This window comes from Strix uralensis, chromosome 2 (genome assembly GCF_047716275.1).
Source record: "Strix uralensis isolate ZFMK-TIS-50842 chromosome 2, bStrUra1, whole genome shotgun sequence".
Classification (NCBI taxonomy): Eukaryota; Metazoa; Chordata; class Aves; order Strigiformes; family Strigidae; genus Strix; species Strix uralensis.
In genome coordinates this window covers 8066618-8088383 of record NC_133973.1, presented here as the reverse complement: position 1 = coordinate 8088383, position 21766 = coordinate 8066618, and the positions used below count along the sequence as shown (strand labels likewise).

At 52.5% G+C, this 21766-nt stretch overlaps 2 protein-coding genes and 1 non-coding gene across 4 annotated transcripts; all 3 read right to left on the bottom strand.

Annotated features, from left to right (window-relative positions):
• Positions 1-4495: 4495 nt before the first annotated feature.
• PTPN6 (protein tyrosine phosphatase non-receptor type 6) lies at positions 4496-19552 on the bottom strand. Of its 2 annotated transcripts, XM_074854952.1 has the most exons (16): positions 19441-19552; positions 19175-19275; positions 13962-14084; positions 13470-13664; positions 10080-10302; positions 9287-9403; positions 9008-9121; positions 8496-8592; positions 8001-8080; positions 7761-7910; positions 7509-7640; positions 7072-7226; positions 6702-6769; positions 6170-6321; positions 5334-5431; positions 4496-5219 (listed from the first exon to the last, which is right to left on the bottom strand). In XM_074854952.1, the coding sequence occupies exons 2-16, from the start codon at positions 19186-19188 to the stop codon at positions 5111-5113; spliced, it is 1827 nt and encodes a 608-aa protein (XP_074711053.1). In that variant the 5' UTR covers positions 19189-19275; positions 19441-19552; the 3' UTR covers positions 4496-5110. The 2 variants fall into 2 exon arrangements, with proteins under 2 accessions (XP_074711053.1, XP_074711063.1); XM_074854962.1 differs by lacking the exons at positions 19175-19275; positions 19441-19552 and adding an exon at positions 14306-17484.
• Positions 19553-20478: 926 nt separating this feature from the next.
• On the bottom strand, positions 20479-21306 carry C2H12orf57 (chromosome 2 C12orf57 homolog). Its single transcript, XM_074855093.1, has 3 exons — positions 21158-21306; positions 20907-21083; positions 20479-20808 (listed from the first exon to the last, which is right to left on the bottom strand). The coding sequence occupies exons 1-3, from the start codon at positions 21204-21206 to the stop codon at positions 20660-20662; spliced, it is 375 nt and encodes a 124-aa protein (XP_074711194.1). The 5' UTR covers positions 21207-21306; the 3' UTR covers positions 20479-20659.
• On the bottom strand, positions 21298-21357 carry LOC141940313 (U7 small nuclear RNA). Its single transcript, XR_012627943.1, has one exon. It is a non-coding gene; the product is annotated as a U7 small nuclear RNA (small nuclear RNA).
• Positions 21358-21766: the final 409 nt, after the last annotated feature.

Here is a 21766-nt window from a genome sequence, read left to right as displayed (position 1 = left end):
ACCACCTCTATTTACAAACAACCATCTTTATTCACAAACAACTCCAACTTAAGCTCTCCAATGAAGAAGAGAGGCCTTTAGGGACCTCTTAACTCAGGTGAAGCAGAGCACAAGGTGTTTAAAGGAACAGATACAATCTGTGAATCCCTGGTTTTACAACTCACCGTTACTAGCCATACTAGCCATGACTAATACCCAGATGTCTTGACTTGCAACATCAAGGAAGCACCAGTTTTTTGAACCAGCTTTGAAAATGCCTTCTCAAATACCCAGAAGTAATCTGTATGTAACAGTGCCTAAGCATAAAGCAGAGTAGGCCGCTTATTTCAGCACTGCATTTCTTGATGCACAGTTGTGAAAGTTCTTGTTCAGTCTATGTTCTTTGCAGACAGTGGATATTATGGACACATTAAGCTCTGGAATTTAAACACAAATGAGGTTCTCCGAGTAACCCAATCTTGCTCCACAAGATGTCTTCATTTTCATGCTTTGGGTAGAGTTTAAGCTAACCGTTGGTGTGCGTTGCTTTAAGCTGGGGCAGCTTTTTAAGAAAGAAGTGAACTGGAGCTGGTCTGTTGAAGCTACTTGGGAGTGTTAAGCAAAGGTAGGTGTTTCCTTAGAGTAAGTCTACAGCCCATGGCTCTGAAGAGGATGTCTGGCATCGTTCATCCACCCATCTTCAATTCTCTGCCCATCGTTCTCCCCACTGTCCCTTCTCTGCTTTTTCCTCTAGTGGCAGCAGCCAGCTGACAAATGCACATGCCTGTTGGTTCCCAGGCTGAGGGGATCTAAACTCCAGCACAGGGAAGCAGGGTCTGCTCACAGAGCATCTTCTGTCTTGCAAACATTTCCCACCAAGGTTCTTGCTGTATCAAATGACAGCAAGCAGTATCCTTCCTCCCAGTATGCCGTGTCTCAGGTACGTGTCCTTATCCCAGGCAGCTTTCTCAGCCGCGTGCTCCAGAACCAACTGCTGAACTCAAAAAGGGTGGGGTGGTTGCTGTGACATTGTTTCTGCTTTTGCTTGCTTGAGGCAGAGTTTGCAGCGAAAGAGGCAGAATTGCCCCTTAGTATGTGCAGGACGTCCTTGGTGCTGCCATTTATCCCTCATAAGCTTCCCTGTTCCCCAGACACAGGGTGAAGCAGCTTCTTCTAACAGGATGAGTTCTTTCAGCTTGGGAGTACGTTGTTGCCGTACCCGTGCCATGCAGCATTGGCTTGAGGAATGCTGTTCTTGGCATTAGCACAGCTGAAACCACCCCAGCACCTATCAGTCTTGTCCACTCCTTTGTATGCTCTCCAGCCTTGCCTTAGCTCTGCTTATGCGTTTGACACTAGATCAAAGCAGGGAGCTCAGCTGGAGTCAGCTAAATCATCCTGTCCATCGTCCTGCCACTGCCTTGCTGATGGGGTTCCTGCTCCCTCCCACAAAGCGTATGAGCACGGGCACATCCCATGGCACGTCGCAGGGCTACGAGGGTGCAGCGCCTGTTCCCAGCTGGTTTGTACAGTGTGCTGGGTTTGTGTGGCGGGGTTTTTGTTAGCAGGGGAGGGGGCTACAGTGGTGGCCCCTAGGAGAAGCTTCTTGAAGCTCCTCCAGCTCCAAGGCCGAAACAGTATAGCGATGGTGATAACGTGTTTAGGAAGGGAAACCTGAGAGGGGGTTGGGGACTTTGAGGACAAGTTATGAGAAGGACACCTGTGCAAACACTGAGGTCAGTGGAAGGAAGGTGGAGTAAGGGGGGAGGGAGGTGTGCAGGAGCAGAGACCCCCCTGTATCCCGTGGTGAGACAGCAGGGATGCCCCTGCCACCATGGAGGTCACTGGAGGAGCAGAGATTTGCCTGCAGCCTGTGGGGGACCCCCGGGACTCTGTGGGAAGAAGCAGCCCCCAGTGTAGTAGTTCAGCACTGGGAGGAGCAACACGTGGAGGTGACCCACGGCGGAGCATCTCGAGAGGATGTATCCTGCGGGGAGGAGTCACAGCAGAGAGAGTCTGTGGAGGGCTGTCTGCCGTGGGAGGGACACCCCCGGAGCAGGGGGGATGCAGGAGAGTGCTGCCCCCCCACCCTGGAGGAATAAGCAGCAGCACTGACTGCACCCTCCATCCCCTGCCCCTGTGCCACTGGGGGAGGCAGTAGAGGTATCCAGAACAAAGCTGGGTCTGAGAAGAAGGGAGGGCTGGGGGGAGGTGTTTTAAGATGTGATAATGCTTCTCACTGTCCCATTCTGTCTGTTAAGTGTTGCTGTTGTCAGTGTTTTGAATTAGTGATGGTTTTTTTTCTTCCCCTAAGGAGCCTGTCTTTTGCCTGTGACCATAATGGGTGAGTGACGTCTCTCTGTCCTTATCTCCACTCCTGAGCCTTTTGATTCATTTTTCTCCTCCCCAGTGCTGGCAGGGAAGGGAGTAGTGAGTGGCTGCGTGGTGCTCAGCTGCCCTCTGGGCTCAAACCACGACCTACAGACCAGTAGCTGCCTTATCTTGCTGGCTCCCAGGCAGGTACGTCACCTTGCAGGCACATTGGCCATTGCCACCGGATTACAAGCTATATGGAACAGAGTTCAAGATATGCCTCATTCCTTCTCTTTTCTACCCCTTCTCCGCTCTGGATTTGTGCTCTAAACCGAGAGGGGAGAGCCCAGCCCTGCGATCCCCATGCCAAAGCAGGGGATGATTTCAGCTGGCCTTTTAAAGTGCTCGGCAGGGTCCTGTGTCAGACAGCTGATGGTGATTGATAGTGCTATTATCTTCCCACATGGGGCCTAGATGTGGCTCAGGCCACACAAAATGTCCTGTCCCCCATTTCCAAGTGTTCTTGGTCTGGATCCTGGGTGACTTTGTGACCTAGCTCAGAGTTTTCCCTAAGTGGGACTGAGCTCTTCACAGAACCACAGAATCATCTCGGTTGGAAAAGACCTTGAAGCTCCTCCAGTCCAACCATTAACCTCACACTGAGGTTCCCAACTCCACCAGATCCCTCAGCGCTGGGTCAGCCCGACTCTTCAACCCCTCCAGGGATGGGGACTCCCCCCATGCCCTGGGCAGCCCATTCCAACGCCCAACAACCCCTTCTGCAAAGGAATACTTCCTAAGAACCAGTCTAACCCTGCCCTGGTGCAGCTTGAGGCCATTTCCTCTTGTCCTGTCACTTGTTACTTGGTTCAGCAGACTCATCCCTCCCTCTCTGCAAGTTGTAGAGGGCGATGAGGTCTCCCCTCAGCCTCCTCCAGACTAAACCCCCCCAGTTCCCTCAGCCGCTCCCCATCAGACCTGTGCTCCAGACCCTGCACCAGCTTCGTTGCCCTTCTCTGGACACACTCGAGATGCGTCTTCCTGCCATCAGCTCTAACCAGATCCTAGTCCAGGACACCTGAGCTGTCTTTTTCTTTGAGTAGCAAATGCCCACGGCCTAAGCAGTACCTGTAAATTAAGGATTCCCCTGCTCAGTCCCTGCGATCTAAGCCAGCTGCCACAGAAAGGCTCAGATCTCCATGCTGTAGCTGTGGCTTTATCCAAACTCTCTCAGCATTCTCCCAAATGGTCTTTGGGTACAGTTCACAGCCTGGGGCCTAGTTTTAACATCAAGACTTTACAAACCGTGCTGAGTCCCATTCTAACACCACCCAGGATAGGCTCCAGCGCTAAGGAATGCTCTCTGGCACTCACAGAATGGTGGGAAGGTACCTCTGGAGGTCTTTAGCCCCAGCTGCTGGTGTAAGTGGCACTACTGCCAGTACTAGCTAGGTCAGATCAGCCATTGCTTTGTCCATTCAAGTATTGAAAACCTGCAAGGACAGAGCTCCCCCTCTGAGCATCTGTTTGAATTATGTCTGATAAAACCAGTCTTAGTGTTCAGCCTGAACCTCCCAAGCTGCAGTTTGGGACTGTTGCCTCTGGTTTCATTATCTGCCACTGCCATCATCTTACCACCGCTCTGTGGAGTTGTAGACGAGAATATCGTACCCCTCAGCCCCCTCTTTCCCAGACTAAACAACCCAGCTGCCTTAGCCCCTCCTTGTAGGTGACTGACTAGTCTCTGTGAAGCCACAGTGTGGTCTACCTTCTCCATAAAGATGAAGTTTCATTTCTACCAAGCGATACCTACGCCAGAGCAGTCAGGCACTACACTGTTTGCTGAAGCAGCCCTTGTGACTTATCCTCCAGCTCAGGTTGGATCAAAGACAGAGGATGTCAAAATGACTAATGATTTGGGGGCATGAGGATGACTTTTCCAAAGACCAAAATTTAAATGCAAATGCCTGCATCTGAGTTTGTCCCAGCTCTGTACTCAGACTTACCTGATGACTACCTCAAGCCTCACAGCAAGGAGCCACCATAATTGGTCACAGCTTCTGTTTAGGAGTCTGAAGACTGCAGGAAGTGATGAAAACTAAGCTAGAGCCATTCTTGTAGGTCTTTGCAGGGCTGCAAGTGAAGCCAGGAGTACAGCTATACTCAAAGAGAAATCATAGAAAAAAACTTTTGGGACTCAGCATTCAAACAAATACAAATTTATTTACAAAGAAAGAAGAAAACATGGCCATCCCATCAAATTCTGGTATATTTACAGCATCCAATCAAAGGATCAAATAGAAAAGGAATCGTAGGGCAGAAGGTTGGTATTAAGAGGAAGTTTCCTGTTGAATGGCAGAGGAGCTGAGCTGAAATGGGCCAAAACCTCCATACTTTAAAAGCTGAGGCTTCAGGCGCACTAGCAGGCTAAACCCTCACTCACAGCAGTGGGCAGAGCTGTAGCTCCTGTGAAGAGCTTCCTTAGCTCTTCCTCCAGGAGTCTGCTGAAGCTGACACAGCAGAGGTGAGTTTGGGCCCCAGTGCTTAGAGATCAAGGGAAGGAAGGGACATGAATTTTTCCTGTTAATGGATGATGAAGGGGCAGCAGGAGCCTCCGCTGGCCTGCACAGGCAAGGGACAGTGGTCAGCTGAGCTGGAAAGCAGTCTGGTTCAGGGCACTGGGAGGTGGCACGGAAGAGAAGGGGAAGGCCTAGTTGCAGTCCAGGAGCAAGGAACACAAGACAGGCCAATCTGGATGGGAGCTTCAGTCCTGCACCCCACGTTCAAAACCCCCACAGGGCTACCTGCAACTGTATGCTTATTTTTTCTTTAGTGAGCCTTTCAGTTTCTTCTCTGAGGAGCGCTGTTTCCGCACCTTTTCCTCCTTTTTTCCCAAGTTCTCATAAACCGTCGACTCCTCTTTCTGTCTGTGAGACCAGGGAAAAACAAGGGAAAAAATCAGCAAGAGGGAAAAGCCAGCCAAGCCAGCAGGGAGACTCTTGCCAGAAGCAGGCATAGCTGGGCTTTAGGTGAGCTCTTACTTGGAGGATTTTCGCGAAGCCTTGGCATGCACATTCCTCACTGCAGGGGGATAGGCAATGTTCCCATACTCAGACTCATTCGGCTTGCCTTTCTGAGACTACAGGAGAGAAAAACCAAGCTGAGGAGAGCGCGGTCTGAGGCATCGTGGAAGAGTTCTGGCTGTTTGACGATACTCATGCCAGGATCTCAGTGGAGGCTGGAGAATCGCTGAAGTCCTCAGTGCACTCTGCCCGCTGCTGTGGCAGAGGCGAGCAGCAGGGACGCAAGTGGAACCTTGTGCAGGGGCGAACAGTGGGGCAACAGATTTCTGGAGGCACTGCAATGCCTGAGAGTGCTACTAAAGAATATTAAACAGATAGCAGCAGCTACTGGATGCTGCCAGAGGCTACAAGGAGAGATAAAAGATGCCACTTTTCAGCTAGCAGGAGAAAATCCTGCAACTGCAGAACCAGGATGGGAAAGGCAGAGAGCAAAGGAGAGGGCCACGTCTTTGCCTGTCCTAGATTTAGCTTGTAACAAAACAGCACTTGATGGAGATGTTATATAGAACATAGTTGAAATAACTGCATTAAAACTTACTGCTGTCTAGAAGTGTACAAGGGGTTGGTAATTGAACTGCTAACATTGAACAGTTGGTAATTGAACTGCCCCCTGAATTTTAAAGAGAGGAACAGGGACTCAAATCTCGGTGCACAACATTGTAGTCTAGGCAGGTCCCAGTGGTCCCTTTTCTAAGTTTTTTCTTAAAGCTTGGGAAACAGAGTGCTCGGTCTCAGAGCCAGCACCATGCAGGGCCTAGACTCACAGGACAGAAAAGCAGAATCACCTTCCTCACCTGGATAACTTCCAGCTTTTTCTTGGTTGTCTCTATGAACTGGCAGATGGCCATGTAGATGAACTTGTACTGGGCCTCCGTCTGCACCATCCCCGAGCGTTGGGCCCTCACCATCTGGATGGTCTTCTGGATGTCAATGTCACAGTCCAGCCCTAGAAAGAGGCACCAGAAAAGCTTATGGCCACATTCACTGCCCCCCTCTCCCAAAAGCAGTCACAGTGGAGGTCAGTCAAGAAGTTTCCACCTCCCTCCATACTCTTCACTTCCGTAGGGACCTCCTATCCCTCCTTCCTGCTCAGCATCTTTCAAGCCTGGCCCTGGAGAAAGATCCCAAGCTCAGGGAAGGCTGAAGCCCCAGTAAGTGGATATGGTGCAGAGATCTAGCAGCTGCCACATAGCCAGGATCTCAGGATCCTCTCTCAGGATCTCACACACCAATACTTGAGAGTTCTCATCCATTTTCAGCTGGACTTAAGGGCACAGCCCTACTGGGCAGGCCAGTACACTTCAAGATACTTTGGGGTCCCCTTACCCTTGGTGGAGATGGTTTCCACTATCATATCAATGACGATGATAGTCCCAGTGCGGCCAATCCCAGCGCTGCAAGGAGAGGACAAGCAGAGGTCAGAGCAATATGGCTCCTGAAACAAAATGCAACTCCTTCTGGGGAAGGATGCAGCACTTGCAGCAGCTGTTCAGCACTGCCACAAAAAAAAAGAGTCACGGATTCAACAGGCAGAGAGTTTGGTTTGGGGGCACCGAAGAGGAAAAAGCAAATATCAGGGCTGGCATACGCTTCACTCACAAGCCCTGGGGAAGAGCTGGTGCAGCAGGACAGACTTTCTATACCCCACCCTAGATAAGGAATGGAGAATGCTTCAAAGCCCAGCCTCTGTACCAACCTGCAATGCACCAGAACAGGCCCTGCATCTGGGATGCTCTCTTGCTTCTGGTTTATTTGGTCGAGGAAGCTCAGTACTCCTCCCGGCTCACTGGGTACACCGTGGTCAGGCCAGCTCAGGTACTGGTAGTGCCAGATCTCACGCACAGCCTTACCCTGATAATAACAAAACACCCCCCCAGTGAAACCGCAGCCCAGGCCTATCCCCTGGCCTCTGGCCCAGGGAGAGGTGGGTCTGAAGCCAGAGGGAATCTCTGTCTCCTGCGCACTTCTTGGTGATTCCACCAGTGTGATTCCAGCCCAAACCAGGTGGGAATTGCAGCCCCAAGAATGACCTAACAGCAGCATCCCCAGAGCACCCTGCGGTTCCCAGCCTCAGAGGTGCAGTGACTGTTAGACCCACGGGCTCGATGACAGCCCCTGACCAGGCCCACTCACGTTATCCATCGGACACACGCAGAGGTGCCGGAGTTTGTACTCCAGTGCATCATGCTCCCCGGCGTTCTCCACAAGGTAGGGACCATATTCCTTCGTGCTGCCCACCTCTGGCCAGTAAGGCACACATTTGTTCTGTGCGGGCAGACAGGGCAGGGTGAGGATGGCAGAAGGCCAGAAAGAGAGAAAAAGCAGAGCAGTGGTTGAGGGGGGGAAAAGAGGGCAGCTCCAACACACCTACAAACTGCTGCTTACCCGCCCTTTTTCTACCTCCCGCGTAGTCATCACAATAATGCGCGTGTTCTCCTGCCACACCATTTGCCAGAAGTCATTGACCGTGGCATCCAGGCAACCCTGGCTGGCAATGTAGGTCTTGGTGCACTCATCTGGGCTGATCAGGTTGTTCTGAGTGTGCACAGGGGAAGATCAGGAGGGCTGAGGACCAGGCAGGCCTTCCCCCATTTTGGGCATACAGCCATCTTTCAAGAGTCTCACCTTGACGTAGTTGGCATTGATATAGTCAGATCCAGGTATATTTGGGTCCCTTCCTTGCAGGATGACTCTGGAGTGATCAACTGGGGATGCAGTGAAAGAATAAACAGAGCAATGAGATACTTTGTGCCCAGCCACATGAAGCTCCTTCACTGCCCCATGTCACCTCATTCATGCTACCCACCACGCTCCATATTTTCACCTCTCCTCTGGGGTCAGACCCATCTCACCCCATCCTCCCATCTCTCTAACCCTATGATGAGCCATCAGAAGCTAATGAGTCTGATGCAACCCTCCCTCTTTCCTTCAAGGACATGAAAAAGCTGTGACCTCTCTCATCAGCTCTTAAATCTTCAGTGCCGTACACCTTGTAACCTGCTCTGGAGGATAGAGCGGGCTGAGTCAGGGCCAGGGATGACTCAGACGGCTCTTCATTGCCTGTCTGTGTCTATTTATTGGTTGTTGGGGTTTTTTTTATAGTGGAGAAGCAAGACTCACAGGGCAAGATATTCTTGTATCGGTTCTTGCTCTTGTTTTCGGGTCTCTGACCCTCATGACGGTCAAATAGCTGCTTGGCTTCCTGCTTTTGCAGACTCTGAGACCAGAAGAAAGAATAGTCATGGCAAGGTCACAATGTATGAGAGGGGAGGTGGGCACTCAGCGGAACAGCGGTGACTCAGGGGACACACAGGCATGCTTGTGGGGGAGCAGAGGAGTGAAGAAAAGCAAACCTAGACTTGAAAAGTCCAAGGTTCATGCCCTTACTGTCTTGGTGACTCATTCTCCCAACCATGAAAAAGCACATTTCTGCCTCACTGGATTCACTTAAAGATGACACTCACTCCCCAGAGGAACAGGTTCCAAACAGAGACTTCTTTCAGAGATAACTTGACAAAAATTTACATGACACCTGAGAAGTTCATGTCCAGGAAGAAATCAAGGTTGGAGAATGAGGTGGTGCACACGGACTTCCCAAAAAGCCAGAATGATGTCCCCCAGCAGTTTCTTACATCAAATTCCTCCCAGAATCCAGCCTTGGATGTCTCCTCAGATAGACTCTTCTTGTTCAGTTCCTGCACTCTATTCTCAATGTCAGCAGCATTCACCCTCGTAGCATAGTAAGGCTGGGGATGGGAAAACACAATGGGTTGGCATGAGAGAGAGATGCTGCTGGAGAGAAAAGCCTCCTCTGTGCTGGGGAGAAAAGGAGGAGAGGGACACAAAGCAGAAACAAAGAGCAAGTGGGTCCCTCCAAAGGATCCCTAAGAAACAGAGGAAATGGGATTTACCTGCTTCAGGTACACAAAGCAGCCAGACACCTCCTCAATTCCAATCTTCTTGAAGTGCTCCACCAGATCTGCCAAGCTGTCAAACATTTCAGCACCTCCAACTGTGTAGCGTCCATTCTAAATGGAAGAAGAATGTCCCACTCATGACACTCCTATAGACAAAGCTGGTAACACTCAGGGAAAAGGTAACGCTGGGGTGCAAAGCCATAGGCACCACCCTGTGCCATCAAGAAAAGCATGTCCTCTGGCAGGGAAGTCAAATGGTAGTTTGCCCTGAGAACACTAAGCTCATAGCATGGTGAACTGACTCCTGTTCTCAGCAGATGGAAGCCCAGAGAAGGTATATTGCCCTCAGCTCTCATTTAAGGTCAGCTGCTTTCTGTCCTTGAAATTTCCCTCCACTTTGCATTGTCCCACATGAAAGAAACAGAACTAGTGACAGCCAGGTTGGTAACATCCTTCAGATGCCCCTCCTCCTCCATCTCATCTTTTGATGAACTCATAGTTAGATTGTGAATCCTCCTCTCTCTTTCACCACAGACTCCCTGTACTGGAGTTCTGGGTCACACCAAGCCCTGCTTCCTCCCGCGTCTGAGCACCCAGCACTGCCCGTGGTCACCCAGGCTGGGGCGAGGACTTAAGGAACCTGCAAGGTGACAGCACTTTGATCCAAATTCAGAAACACTGCTGGTGGTAATCAAGCTGACAGGACCCATGTTTCTGAGGACATGATCAGCAGAGATTGGCAGAGACCTCTTCCACTCCCTTTTCTTTTGCTCTCCCACCTGCTCACCTCACACATGATCTTGATGTGCGTGACTTTGAGCCGGGCCCCAGAGGCGCTGGTTGCCCCAGCTGGTGGAGCATCAGACCCAGGTTTAGGCTGGTCAGTGAGGACAGACAAGACAAAATCCCCAGGTTTGCTGAGGCTCTCCCGCACCAAGAAGGTCCAAGGGGTGGCTTTGGCCTGGAGAAGTGACTCAGCTGCAGGGCCTGACAGATGCCCATGGTACCATCTAGGAAAAAGCAAGAGATGGTCACAAGAGAGGTGGAGACGCAGGTAAGCTGATAAGTGAGGGACAGCAACACTGGGGAAGGCTGAGGGAGGAAGAAAGAAAGGGAGAGACAGAGAGGAGAGAAAGAGAGAGGGAAGAAAATCAAGGGAGGAGCAGGATCTTGGGAAAAGCAGATGAGACGGAAAGAAGTAGAGAGCAAGAAAAGGAAAGGGCAAGGGATAAGGTAGAGGTAGAACGGACCCAGAGAGCAGAATGCCGGTACCAGAGGACACAGCGGGAAAGCACCAAGTGTGATCCAGCTGTGTGACACACACAAGCATAGGTAAGCAATACTCGCCAGCTCGAAGACCAGCTAGGGGAGGGTAGTCTGTGGGTTTCAGCACCTCCCAGCATTATTGGGATTGTAGCCTTACTGCTGCAAGGTGCTTTGGAAACTCAAACACCAGGGAAACAAAAATAAACCCCCAGTGAGTCAGAAACTCTCCCATTGCATTTAGTAGCACTCAGATGGCTGTGTTGAGGTCAGATGCATTAAAGAACCATCCCAGTAACCCGTCTTTCTGAAACTCAGTCACCTCTTCATTCAAAGGATAATTCCCATTCTCTGGGCACATCACACTGCAGCAATCAGCCTAGTCATGGGAGCGAACACCAGGACCCCATATTCTGCTCCTGGTACTTAGCACTGTTGTTGATCCATGTGCACTTTCCTGTCCTCAATGCAAACACCCAGCCAGCAGCTCCTTCTCTCTGCTCAGCACAAGGTGAGGAGCACCCCCATTTGACTGAGGTGCTCTCCGCTTTGCTGCCAGGACTGGGGCCAGGGCGCAGGGGGACACAAGCAGGGTGCAAATGGCACAGCTGGTGCAGACAGCACAGCTGCTGCCAAGTCCCTTCCCACCTACAAAGGGCAGGTGCATGTGCCTGCCTGGTGGGATCTCACCACGCTGGGTGGTATGGTGTGGTGGTTTAGCCCCTGCCGGGGTCTGAGACCACGCAGCCACGACCCCTCCCCCACAAAGGGAGTGAAATACAAAGCCCCAAGACTGAAATAGTTAAACCAGGACATATGGGTACAAGTGAGGGTTACCACAAGTGAGACAACCCTGGAGCCCAGGGCTGTTGGCCCTGCAGACACTCCAGATGTGACCCAGGTTGTCTCTGCAGATCCTCTACTTCCTCATGCCTGTCCCAAGCTCCACAGTCTCTCTGGATCACACCAGAAGGTCCTGGGGGACCTGCTGAGCTGCCAAGTAGAGATGCAGAAGGCCATGTCCACTGCAGCTCTGTCCTGCTTCCACTTGGAAGCTGGAGCTGGAGATCCAAATTATAGAAAGTTGAGAGCTGTGAGGTGATCTGAGCATTGGGAAATTCTCTGAATCATTCCCCTCCTCCTGGTATCCATTTTCTGGTGAACCCATCTCAGCCCAAGGGCCACCACAGCCCTGGTGCCCCTGCCCCGGTCCCTTCACTCCTTCCCAGCTCGGTGTCAGGAAGGGGATTTGGGCCCTTCTCCTCCAGCAGGGATGGGCCTGGCTCAAACAGGCCCCTCTGGTCCCGGGACATTCCCGTCTCCAGCTGGAGCCCTGTGCTGGGCTCTGCGTTCAGAGCACGGCAGCCAAAGGCCGTGTTCGCTTCAGCTCTGTCCCGCTTCCACAGAGCTGCCTCAGCAGCTGGAGACACAGCCGGTTTTGGCCGTCGCCCCCTGTGAACAGCATTTCAAAAGCAGGTAGATGTTGCATCAGACTGACTTGCAAACGTCCCTCCCTGCTCCTGATTGTTGCAGGTACCGCAGCAAGCACCGGCCGCACTCCATGTGTTGCTGTGCACGAGGCCATCAAGGCCAGGCTGGTGCTCGGTAGACGAGCCAGTGCAGTTAGAGCTGTGGGAGCAGGTTTTTGCTGCCCACGGAGTAACTACCAGTACCACCCCAGGCTTCCACTGTTGTCTGTGGTGAACTTCACATTGTTAGGAGTATCTGTTCCCAAGAACTGAGTTCAGGAGGCCATGCCCCAGTCACAGAGCCACACATTCCTCTACACTACATCTAGGAACCATTTTGACAGCAAGATGTGCAGTTATTGTTTCTTGGCAAGTAACTTCTGATGATCCTCTCCTCAAACACTGCGAGAAGTAGCTGGTGACTTTCATGGCATGGCAGTCAATAATTTCTGAACCTCCTCCCAAAGAAGTGTTCAGCTGCCATGTGCCAGTGCTCAGATGCACCCCCAGGGAACGGTTGATCACTCCTGCTCATCAAAGAGGTCTCCGGGCCTCCCCTCCACAGGTAGGAAAGGGTTAATGGGTCCCGTTTCCCCCTCCCTTCCCCCAGTAGAGCCCAGCTCTTAAAAGCCACGTGATGGAAAATCACTTGGGGAGACAGCAGCGGAGCTTTCGTAAGAGCTTGTCAAGGGGGGAGAAGTTTCCAACCGCAGGGAGGAAGGGAGGAAACTGCAAGGCCACAACCCAACGGCCTTGAGTGGAGAGGACAGCTGGGGCAGGCGGGCACGGGCCCCTCTGCAGCCAGACCCCAGAGTAAGCAGGGGTGTACCCCAGCGCTTCACCCAGGGTGTCATTGTTCCCCATTTCCAGGTGCACAAGGAGGACGTGTCCGCCCCAGATCACAGCACGACTGTTCCCCAAGCTGCATCAAAGAGCCTGAATGCACAGCAGGAGGGCAAAACCACCTGATTTGATTTAGGAACTTGGTGTCAGAGACGTATGCAAAGCAGGGACAGGAAGGAAACTGAGCAGGCCAGGAATAGCAGGGGAACATGGTCCTGCTCTGTTAGGTGAGTCACCCAGGCCCAGAATAACCAAGGTGGTTTGGGGCAAGACTGAGGGCTTCCACATAACATATCACTCTATGGACCACTGCAGACCTGTAACTAATGCCACAACCTTTGCTTTTAGGAACAGGACATAAATAGCAAAGGCAACAGGAAATCAGAAGTATAAATAGAGCCCCATTAGGTCTGCTGTGATGGCTCAAGGTACATCCAGCTATTCCTGGGGATGCTGCCCCCCCAGAAGCACAGGAGGCTGCGAGAGGCAGGAGACACATTTTGCAGGGTTTGCCCTGGGCATGCAGGCAGGGCAGAAAGGCGGACATGAAACACAGAGGAGATCTCATCTCTGACACACCAGCTGCTTTGCTTTCTCCATACCTCTCTGTAGTGGGGTCGGAACAGTTGAGTGGGTATCGCAAGTCGATGATGGTTCCATCTTTGTCCTGCAGCGAGCCCTGTTGCTGCGTGTAGTACTCCACCAGTTCCGACAAGGTGGCAAACTTCTCCCCTCCATACAGGTCATAGAAATCTCCAGTATTCTGGATGCGGATGTGGGTTACCTGATCACCAACCCTGTGGGATGATGCAGTCCAGTGAGGCAGTTGGAAAAGAGCCAGGAAGTGTTCTGTGTTATCTCCTGCCACAGAACCAGAGCAAACCATTCCAGTGAGAGGAGATAACTGGAAAGGAAAGCTCCTGGTGCAATTTGAGGGAGGGTCTAGAAGATGCTGGTAAGCTCAGGTCCTTTTACAGCTTGCAAAGAACTCAAAGGAGTAAGGACAGGATGAAGATGCCACAGGACTTGTGAGGATCTAAGCATTCTGCAAACGTAACCCTGGAAAGACAGAAGTTGGAGACCCAGTTACTTACCGGACTGAAAGAGAAAAATCGCCCTGATTCTTCCGACTGGGTCTGGCCAGAAAGCTCCCATGGACACCTCGTCCCTTCAGTAAGGCTTCAGCTTCCAGCCCACTCAGGTCACGATGAAACCACCTAGCAGAGGCGATAGAAACAAGACCAAGTGAATAAAAGATTGTACAGTGAAGAACGGTCCCCAGTCAGCATCCCTAGAGATGCCCGTACAGGTGACAGCCAGCAGCAGCATCCCTTCCTACCTGATGCCTCCCCCAGACTATGAAAGATTTCCACTGAGATACGGCTTCCAGGATGATCCCCCCTCCTCTGATCTGTCCTACTTCCCTGACCCCTCTTACCTCACCATCGTGGAGGATGAAAGAAGAGGGGGCCAAGCGGCTACCACCAAAGCAACTCAGAAAACACAGAGGAAAAATCAGTTTGCGCTGGCAAGAAAAAGGAAGTCGGAGGTCTGTGCTGGAGCGCCCAACGCCAAGCTGTTTCTGCGCCTCTTGGGAGCTGGCCATGTATCTCTCCTGGCGTCTACCATCAGTCCATTCGGCCCCTCTCCATCTGCCTGTTTCTGGGTACGTGCCCTGATCTCTGGCCCTCTGAGACTTGGGCACAGGCAGGCGCAAGCCCGTGCGCAGCTGGGCACACGCAGCTCCAGGAACAGGAAGCGCTCTGAGCCATCAACTCCCCAGCCCCAAGCTGCTTTGCTCACTTCTGCTTCTCCTTTTGTGTCTTTCCTCCCCATCCCCCCTGTTATTCTTGGGTCCTCGTCTTCTTTCACACCAGGGTTGACTCTAACAAGTGCATCTTAGGTGCCGGCCATGCTCATAAAATTCAGTTTTGCACATTCTCCATTCCCCTTCTTCCACAAAAGGCCAGTGGGAGACACGAGTGCTCGCCACCCCCAAGCCTGTGTTGTGGGGGTCACCCACACACCTGCCAGGCTGAAGCAGGCAGTACATCTTAGCATCCATCGAGCTATGAAGCAACCTACTACAGGTTGTGACTGCCCAGCCACACCGCTTGGCTCTGCCAGGCTGCCCTCAACTACTCTGCAGAAACCACCATACTCCAGCTCTCTGATGAACGCTCTGGGCAGGTAAATACTCCACGTACAGCCACAGCGGAAATCTCTGCAAGCCAGAGCTGCAGATTTTGAGGTCCAGGCACACCTAAGCACAGTGCTGCCTTCCCCAAAACAGCCTGCTGGACAGGAGGGACGTAGCTGGGAAGGGATGGGGTGGGAGGTGGTGTCAAAGCTGCCCAGAAGAGCAGGTAGAGAGCAGGACAAACAGCTAGGACCTACAGTGCCCCCCCCAGCACCAAGAGAGCTTAGCCTAGGCCCTTTAAGATCCCAGTACAGCATACTGAGGCCAAAGCTGTCAACCTGGACTAGATACAAAGAGGGAAAACTAACCATTTCCAGTTACCTAGCCATTTCCAGCTACAGCCCAGGACTGCCCTTTCCGAGAGTACTGGTTTCAAGGTCTGCAGGTTTCATGAAAGAATGGGAGCTAAGCAGTGGCCAAACAGGGCAATCCAGCTGGCAAAGGAGCCTGACTTTTCCCTGGGGCCTTCTCAGCTACCCTGTGTGGTGGCGTGGGCAGCAGGAACAGCAAGAGACTCGCTCATTTCAAGTATCAGCAGCTGCAGACTTCCCCGCACACCACCAGACTAGGAAATCTTGCAAAAAAACTGAACAGGCTGCTAGCAATGGCCAAAACAAAACTCGTGGCCAAGACAGAAACTTGTAACAAAGGGAAGTACAAGAGAGATGAGTGGGAAACTGAACTTCGTTGCTAGAAAGGCAACCCAGGCACCTACATCAGCTTCCTTTGAAATGCTTCTAGTTTCACACACATTATGAGCTGGGATGTGGTGAGCTGCAGGGATCCAGCTGTACTGACTTAAAACTGATATTAAAAAAAAAAAAAAGGACACTTTAAAGGCACAGAGACCTGTGGCTCAAGGGAACAACTTCTACACAAAGTTGTAGAAGTTGCACCTAAAAGACTGTACCTAAATCAGAGCCAGTCTAGCACTGGAAAAGAAATACTGTTTAGTGGTAGGAGAGAAATGACAGAACTTCTGGGCAGAGGTCCTAAAAGATAAATCCTGATATCAAAAGAATATTAGATTAGGTAGGGTCAATAAGAAGCCACGGCAGACAAAAAATAAAACCTAGCCATCCATACACCTTATGAACTGACTGGAGAAGAAAATCTGTTCGAGGAAGAGAACATTAGTGTGACACAGGGGAACAGGGAAAGAACAAGGTAGGAAAGAGCCCAGCTCAGAATAGAAAGGGTAAGTTAGCACTAAACCCGTGTAATTCCCTGTCCTCCAGTAGGACATGCCGCAGGGTGCAGTGTAACCCATGTTTGTGTGGATACAAATCCCAAATCATGTAATTTACAGGATGAATTCATATTTCTGATCGCTTTCAGCTCAGGAAGGGACCGGATGCACCCAGCTGCCTCTGTGCCTTTGATCTGGACCATCTAATTAAAAACTACCAGGGAGGAGCTCCGGCTGGTAAGGGAGGGAAAATGTCACAGTAGAGACGCGATTGGTTAGTATCTTTGAGGTTGCTCTCCCAAAAGGCTGCAGCATGGAACAGCAGACTGTAATTGAGCCACTAAAATACTTTCTTAATATAATTAACAGGTCAAGAGATTTAAGCAAAGAGACTACTCTTATGCTGTTGTTTGGCTTTCAGTACAACACAGGTGGTAGAACCTCATCTTGTAAATCCTGTGGGGAGCCAAGCCACAGCTAGCACAGGAACAAATTTAGAGAAGATAAATAAAATAGCCAATTAAAAGACACATACATCTGGACTGCTGCAAAAAAACCACTGAGAAACTGGACAGAATCCCACACAAGGCCACTAAGGCAGAGACAAGCCTGGAGCACAGCAGAGACAGAGGAAGCTGGGTTTGTCCAGCTTGGAGAAAAGATGCTTAAGGAGGTGTTTAATGGCTGTCTGAGACTACTGAAAAGGGGACTGAGGTTTTTAGAGACGATGAGCCAGATTCTTCTTTGTGGGACACAGAAAAAGGACGAGAGGCAACAGGCCTAACTTGCAGCGAGGGAAATTCTGATTAGCCATCAGGAAAAGTGACACACGCGCTCCACCCCAAGGGCGGTTCAGCAATTGCCGCAGGTGCCCAGGGAGGCTGCAGAGTCTCCGCGCTTAGAGATGTCCAGGACTCACCGAACAAGGCCCTGGGCAACCCGATGCAGCTTTGGGGTTAGGTCTGCTGTGAGCAGGGGGTTGGACTAGGTGACCCACAGGTCAAAATGGTTGGCAAAGGAAGAGGTTACGTATAGTTTCTTTTCCCCCTATACTCCCTAAGCCTCTGTTTGCAGCTACTTGCAGTCAACCATCAAATCCATACAAATTTAGCATCCTTTGGCAAGAAGTTCCACTGCTCAGCTACAGAAACACCCCCTCCTTTGGCGTGCTTATAACCCACTCCCTGCCTCAATTTTATTAACTGGTTGTTGTAAAAGACAGACAAATTAATGACTGATTCCCGATTCCTATTCACCCCCTCCAAGCTGTTCGTGATACAGGTCTGTAACGTCCATACAGGTCTTTGCCAGGCTGAAGGCTCCAGCTCTATTAAGGTGTTCTTTGTACAGAACCGTTCTACACCTCTGACCACCTTTGCTGTCCCTCTCGGAGATATTTCCAACTCCGGTGTATTGTTCTGGAGATAAGAGCGAAGGGTGGCACAGAACTGCGGTGTTCAAGATACTGGTTCGTCATGGACATAGATGGAGACAGTGATGATTTCTGCTGTTTTTTCACCACAACCAAGCATTAATTGCACAGACTTAATGTATGATCACAGTCTTACTCCAGAGAGGTTACAATTAGTTCACAGTTCATTGTTTTGTATGTAAATTTTGAATTTTTTTTCTGCATGAACGTTGTTTTACATACGCCTATATGGAATTTAATCTGCTGTTCTATTGCCCACTCATTCACTGTGATCAGGTCCTGCTGCAATTATTCAGTCAGCTCCCACCCTATTATCCTGAGTAACTTTCTACCATCAGCCAACTTCCTCACCTCACCAAGCTCTATTTCCAGGTCACTTGGATATACTGAACAGCGTATAGTTCAGGTTAGGCCCCTGTGATCTGGCCACTGACAACTTCCCTTCGCTGTAAAAAATGGATGTTTATTCCCATCTTCCATTTTCTATTTTATTTACCCAAGAAAAACTTCATCTTCTTTCTTATGCCATGACTTTAGCTTTATTTAAAGACTTTGATGAGAAAATCTTGTCAAATCATTTTTTTGGAAATCCAAGGACACTGTATCAGCCAGATCTGCCTTATCCACAAGCTTGCTAAGTCCCTCCAAAGCTCCAGTTTTACACAACAGCATGTTCCTTTGCAAAAGCAGATGCTGGCTGTTTAATATCACACTCGTTCCTTTCTCCGTTATACTGTCTACCCTCCTGCCCAGACATCAACTTTGTTGTTCTGTGCTTCCCTCGCGTTTGGGGGATCTCATTTGGAGCCCCTTTTGAGAATCCGCATTGCACTTGTTACTTGCAATACTCAGCACTGAGATGATTTTAGGTAGGAGGTTTTGCTGTTGTGCACAGAACTGCATCACAGCTCAGCTGCTAACACGGAGTGAAAGCCGTCTGGGCTTGGGGGGTGGGCAGACGGACCCTGTTCCTGTGACCTGCCTAAGCCAGATGCCCTCTGTCAGGCCACAGGACCCCAGGTCAGTGCGGGCCACCGCGGTTGCCCAGATCCTTACCACAGAGCAATGCCGGTGCGAATCCCGATGCCTTACCCCACACCACTGCTGTCTCCAGAGCAGAGCACCCGTTTGGAGTGACCGGGAAGATTTTACATCCTGCTATTCCATGAAGGGCTAGAAAGACTGTATGACTCAAGAAATACCCAGGTTTTAAAAGGTCAGCCACCTGACCTCTCTCTGTACAAAACCATTCAGAGGTGCTGCAGCGGAGAGCACCTGTAGCAGACTGGGCATCGCAAACCCTGCTTGCTCTCTGTCAAAGCGGGGAGGACCAATGGTAACAGCAGTAACAACATAAAACACTGTGAACTCCAGTCCTCTGGCTATCCTGTAGCTCCTCTTAGAAAGTGGGTTTTTTTCCCTTCTGTGCCCAATTCCTACTGCCAACTGTTGTTTTATTCCGCTGACTAGCACGCACAGCACTCACCCACAGGATGGCATCAGGATCTTGACTCTCAGACCCCCACTGATGGGGGACTGGCAGCAACTGGTGGAGGAAGTACCACAGCCCTTAATCAGGGGGTCCTACTAAAGAAAATAAAGCAACGTTGGAATTATCAAGACAGAATCTTGAGACGGACTTGGAAGAGAGATCGAAGACCTCGCCAGAGGAGGGGTGGACTCGCACCCTCCTGCCAGGGCTGGATGCTCATGCCGGGGAGCACCTGGGCCGCGGCACCTCCCGTGACTCACCTGTGTCTGATCCACACAGGCACAGTCCGGAACTCCGCCTGCTCCTAAGGTGGTGGTAGCTTCAGGTCAGGCAAACTGAAGGCCTCAAGCAGAGGCCTTAATTTTCACCATTTGCAAAGCACTTCCTGGGCTGCAGTTAATGAATAATTAGAGGGGTGGGGGAAAGCCAAGGCCAAGCCGGGAGAGGTAGAGGGAGGCGGAAGGGACTGCTCTTCCTGCCTCCTATCCACCGAGCTCACGCCCTTGCTGGCTGTGTTCCCACCTGGTTTGTCGCTGAAAGGCACAGAAGGCGAAACTGGACGCAGCTCTCTCACACCTGGCTTGCAGCTCCCCGCTCTCCCAGGCCTGGCTTTCTCGCCCCCGGCCCTGCCACCATCACCCTCCCCAGAGACCTCAAACCGCTTCCGAGGGCAACAGGCACACGAGGCAGGAGGCTGTAAGCAGCGACATATCTGACCTCCCTTTGTTCCAATCAACGAACGCTTGGAAATCAGTTTCAACACGGCAACATGAAACGTCACCCTGGAGCGAGGCCGCTCCGTTAGGTTTGGCTCTCTCCAGCCCCAAAATAAAATTTTACGTTTATGTTGTTCTAATCCAGGCTGCAGCCGCATGGGGCAGGCCCAGCCCTCCCACACTGCGCTGCTCCCTGCTGCACCTATTGCATTAGGGCTAACACGTCTTATCGCACACTCGGCCAGAAAACAACGTGGCCACAGGTTTGAGTTAGCTGCACCCACCCTGCTGTGGACAGGGGTCTCAGCAGCATTTACGGCACTTTAAAGAGCCATTTGTAAATGCTTGCTCAGAGACGGGGCTTAGCACCTCTGAAATGGTTAAAAAAAAAGTCCCTTTGATGCCAAGTCCTAGGGCTTCACACTATTGCATAAACTACCTTTTTGCAGAACTTGGTGCCTGCTGGGCCCCTCAAAACACTAGCACAGGTTTCATCAGGCACTGCTGTAACCATGCACCAAGGAAAAGCATCTGTGCCTGAGGAGGACCGCTGAGCTCCCCTTCATTCACAAAACAAAGGCGTTTTCAAGACATTTTTTTATTCACAAGCAGACACACAAGCAGGCACAAAGCATCATCCCCCACTCCTTCCAGGTCAGTGTCTCCCTTGTTCAAGCTCCACTCCCGGGGCTGACGGGACCCACACCTTGGGAAGGGGGCACCAGCCCGAGCACCGCGACCCGGCGGGGGAGGAGGAGGGCTCTCAGGAGGTCGCCACTCCGCCGGTCCCGGCCCCGTGCGGCGGCAGCGTCATGGGCGGCAAGAACATGGTCTTGAGCTTGCCTGACATGCTGGCGATCTCCGGGTCCTGCGACTCGTAGGACTTGATCAACCGGGCGAACTTCAGGACCCCTGCAAGACAGCGGGTGGGAAGGGAGCACCCGCCCGCCGCCGCCGCCGCCGCCCCCGCGGCGGGCCCGGAGCTCCCCGCCCGGCGGGGAACCACCCACCTTCGCCGTCGTTGCTGAAGCCGTAGGCTTTGATCACGTCCTGCTGGATCTGGGTGGCCACGGGCAGCAGGAACTGCAGCATCTTGCCCATGTCGTTGCAGGCGTTGTCCCGAGCCTCCTCCATCCGCTGCGCGTTCTCGGGCACCCCGAAGGCCTTGATCACCTCGGCCAGCACCGCTGCGGGAGACGGGCACACGGCTGCCAACCCGCCCGCGGGGCGCCACCGCCTCCCGCCGCCCGCCGCCACTCACCCTTGGCCTGCTCCGCGCTCAGCGCCGCCGCCTGCGCGGACGCCGCCATGGGCCCCACCGCAGCGAACCCGCTCCCTCGCCGCTGCACAGCCCCTCCCGCGCAAGCGCGGCCCCGCCCCCTGCTGCCATTACACCACTGGGGAGGCTTCCCGCGCCGCGGGAAACCTGCTGGACAAATACTAAAAGAGCTGAAATCACTGCAAGGTCCCTCCGCCGCGCCGGGCGCCGCCCGCGCCGCCCCACCCCGAGGTGAGGGCGAGGGCAGGGACAGACACCGCCGCCCCAACCCGCCTCCCGCCCGGATTCCCGGCGCCGCGCCGCGCCTCCCGGCCCGGCCCAGCGCCGGCAGCAGCGGCGGCCCCCGTGAAAAGCGGCCCGGCCGCGCCGTCCTAGCGGTATGCAGATCTGCCGCTTCCCATTGGCCCCGCGAGCGCACGCCCCGCCCCTGGGGGGGTGGGCGCTGCGTTGCCGCCTCCAGGGCTGACAGAGGCGGCGGCGGCTGCCGCCAGCGGCCCCTCCGCCCGGGGCCTGCTCCCCGCCGCCGGCCGCCCCCGGGGCCCTCGCAGGCCTCTGTCCCCGCCGCCGAGCCGTCCGGCCTGCTCACCAGCT

Bases quoted from the DNA above. Each gene is read 5' to 3' on its own strand.
- PTPN6 (XM_074854952.1), bottom strand. The intron at 9,122-9,286 runs GTAAATCCCATT...TCCCATCCCCAG, and splicing joins GCTTTGTGTACCTGAAGCAG to CCTTACTATGCTACGAGGGT. The intron at 8,081-8,495 runs GTGAGTCTTGCT...CTGCATCCCCAG, and splicing joins ATACAAGAATATCTTGCCCT to TTGATCACTCCAGAGTCATC.
- C2H12orf57 (XM_074855093.1), bottom strand. From the start codon at position 21,206: ATGGCGGCGTCCGCGCAGGCGGCGGCGCTGAGCGCGGAGCAGGCCAAG. The intron at 21,084-21,157 runs GTGAGTGGCGGC...CGTCTCCCGCAG, and splicing joins GAGCGCGGAGCAGGCCAAGG to CGGTGCTGGCCGAGGTGATC. The intron at 20,809-20,906 runs GTGGGTGGTTCC...GCTGTCTTGCAG, and splicing joins CTTCAGCAACGACGGCGAAG to GGGTCCTGAAGTTCGCCCGG.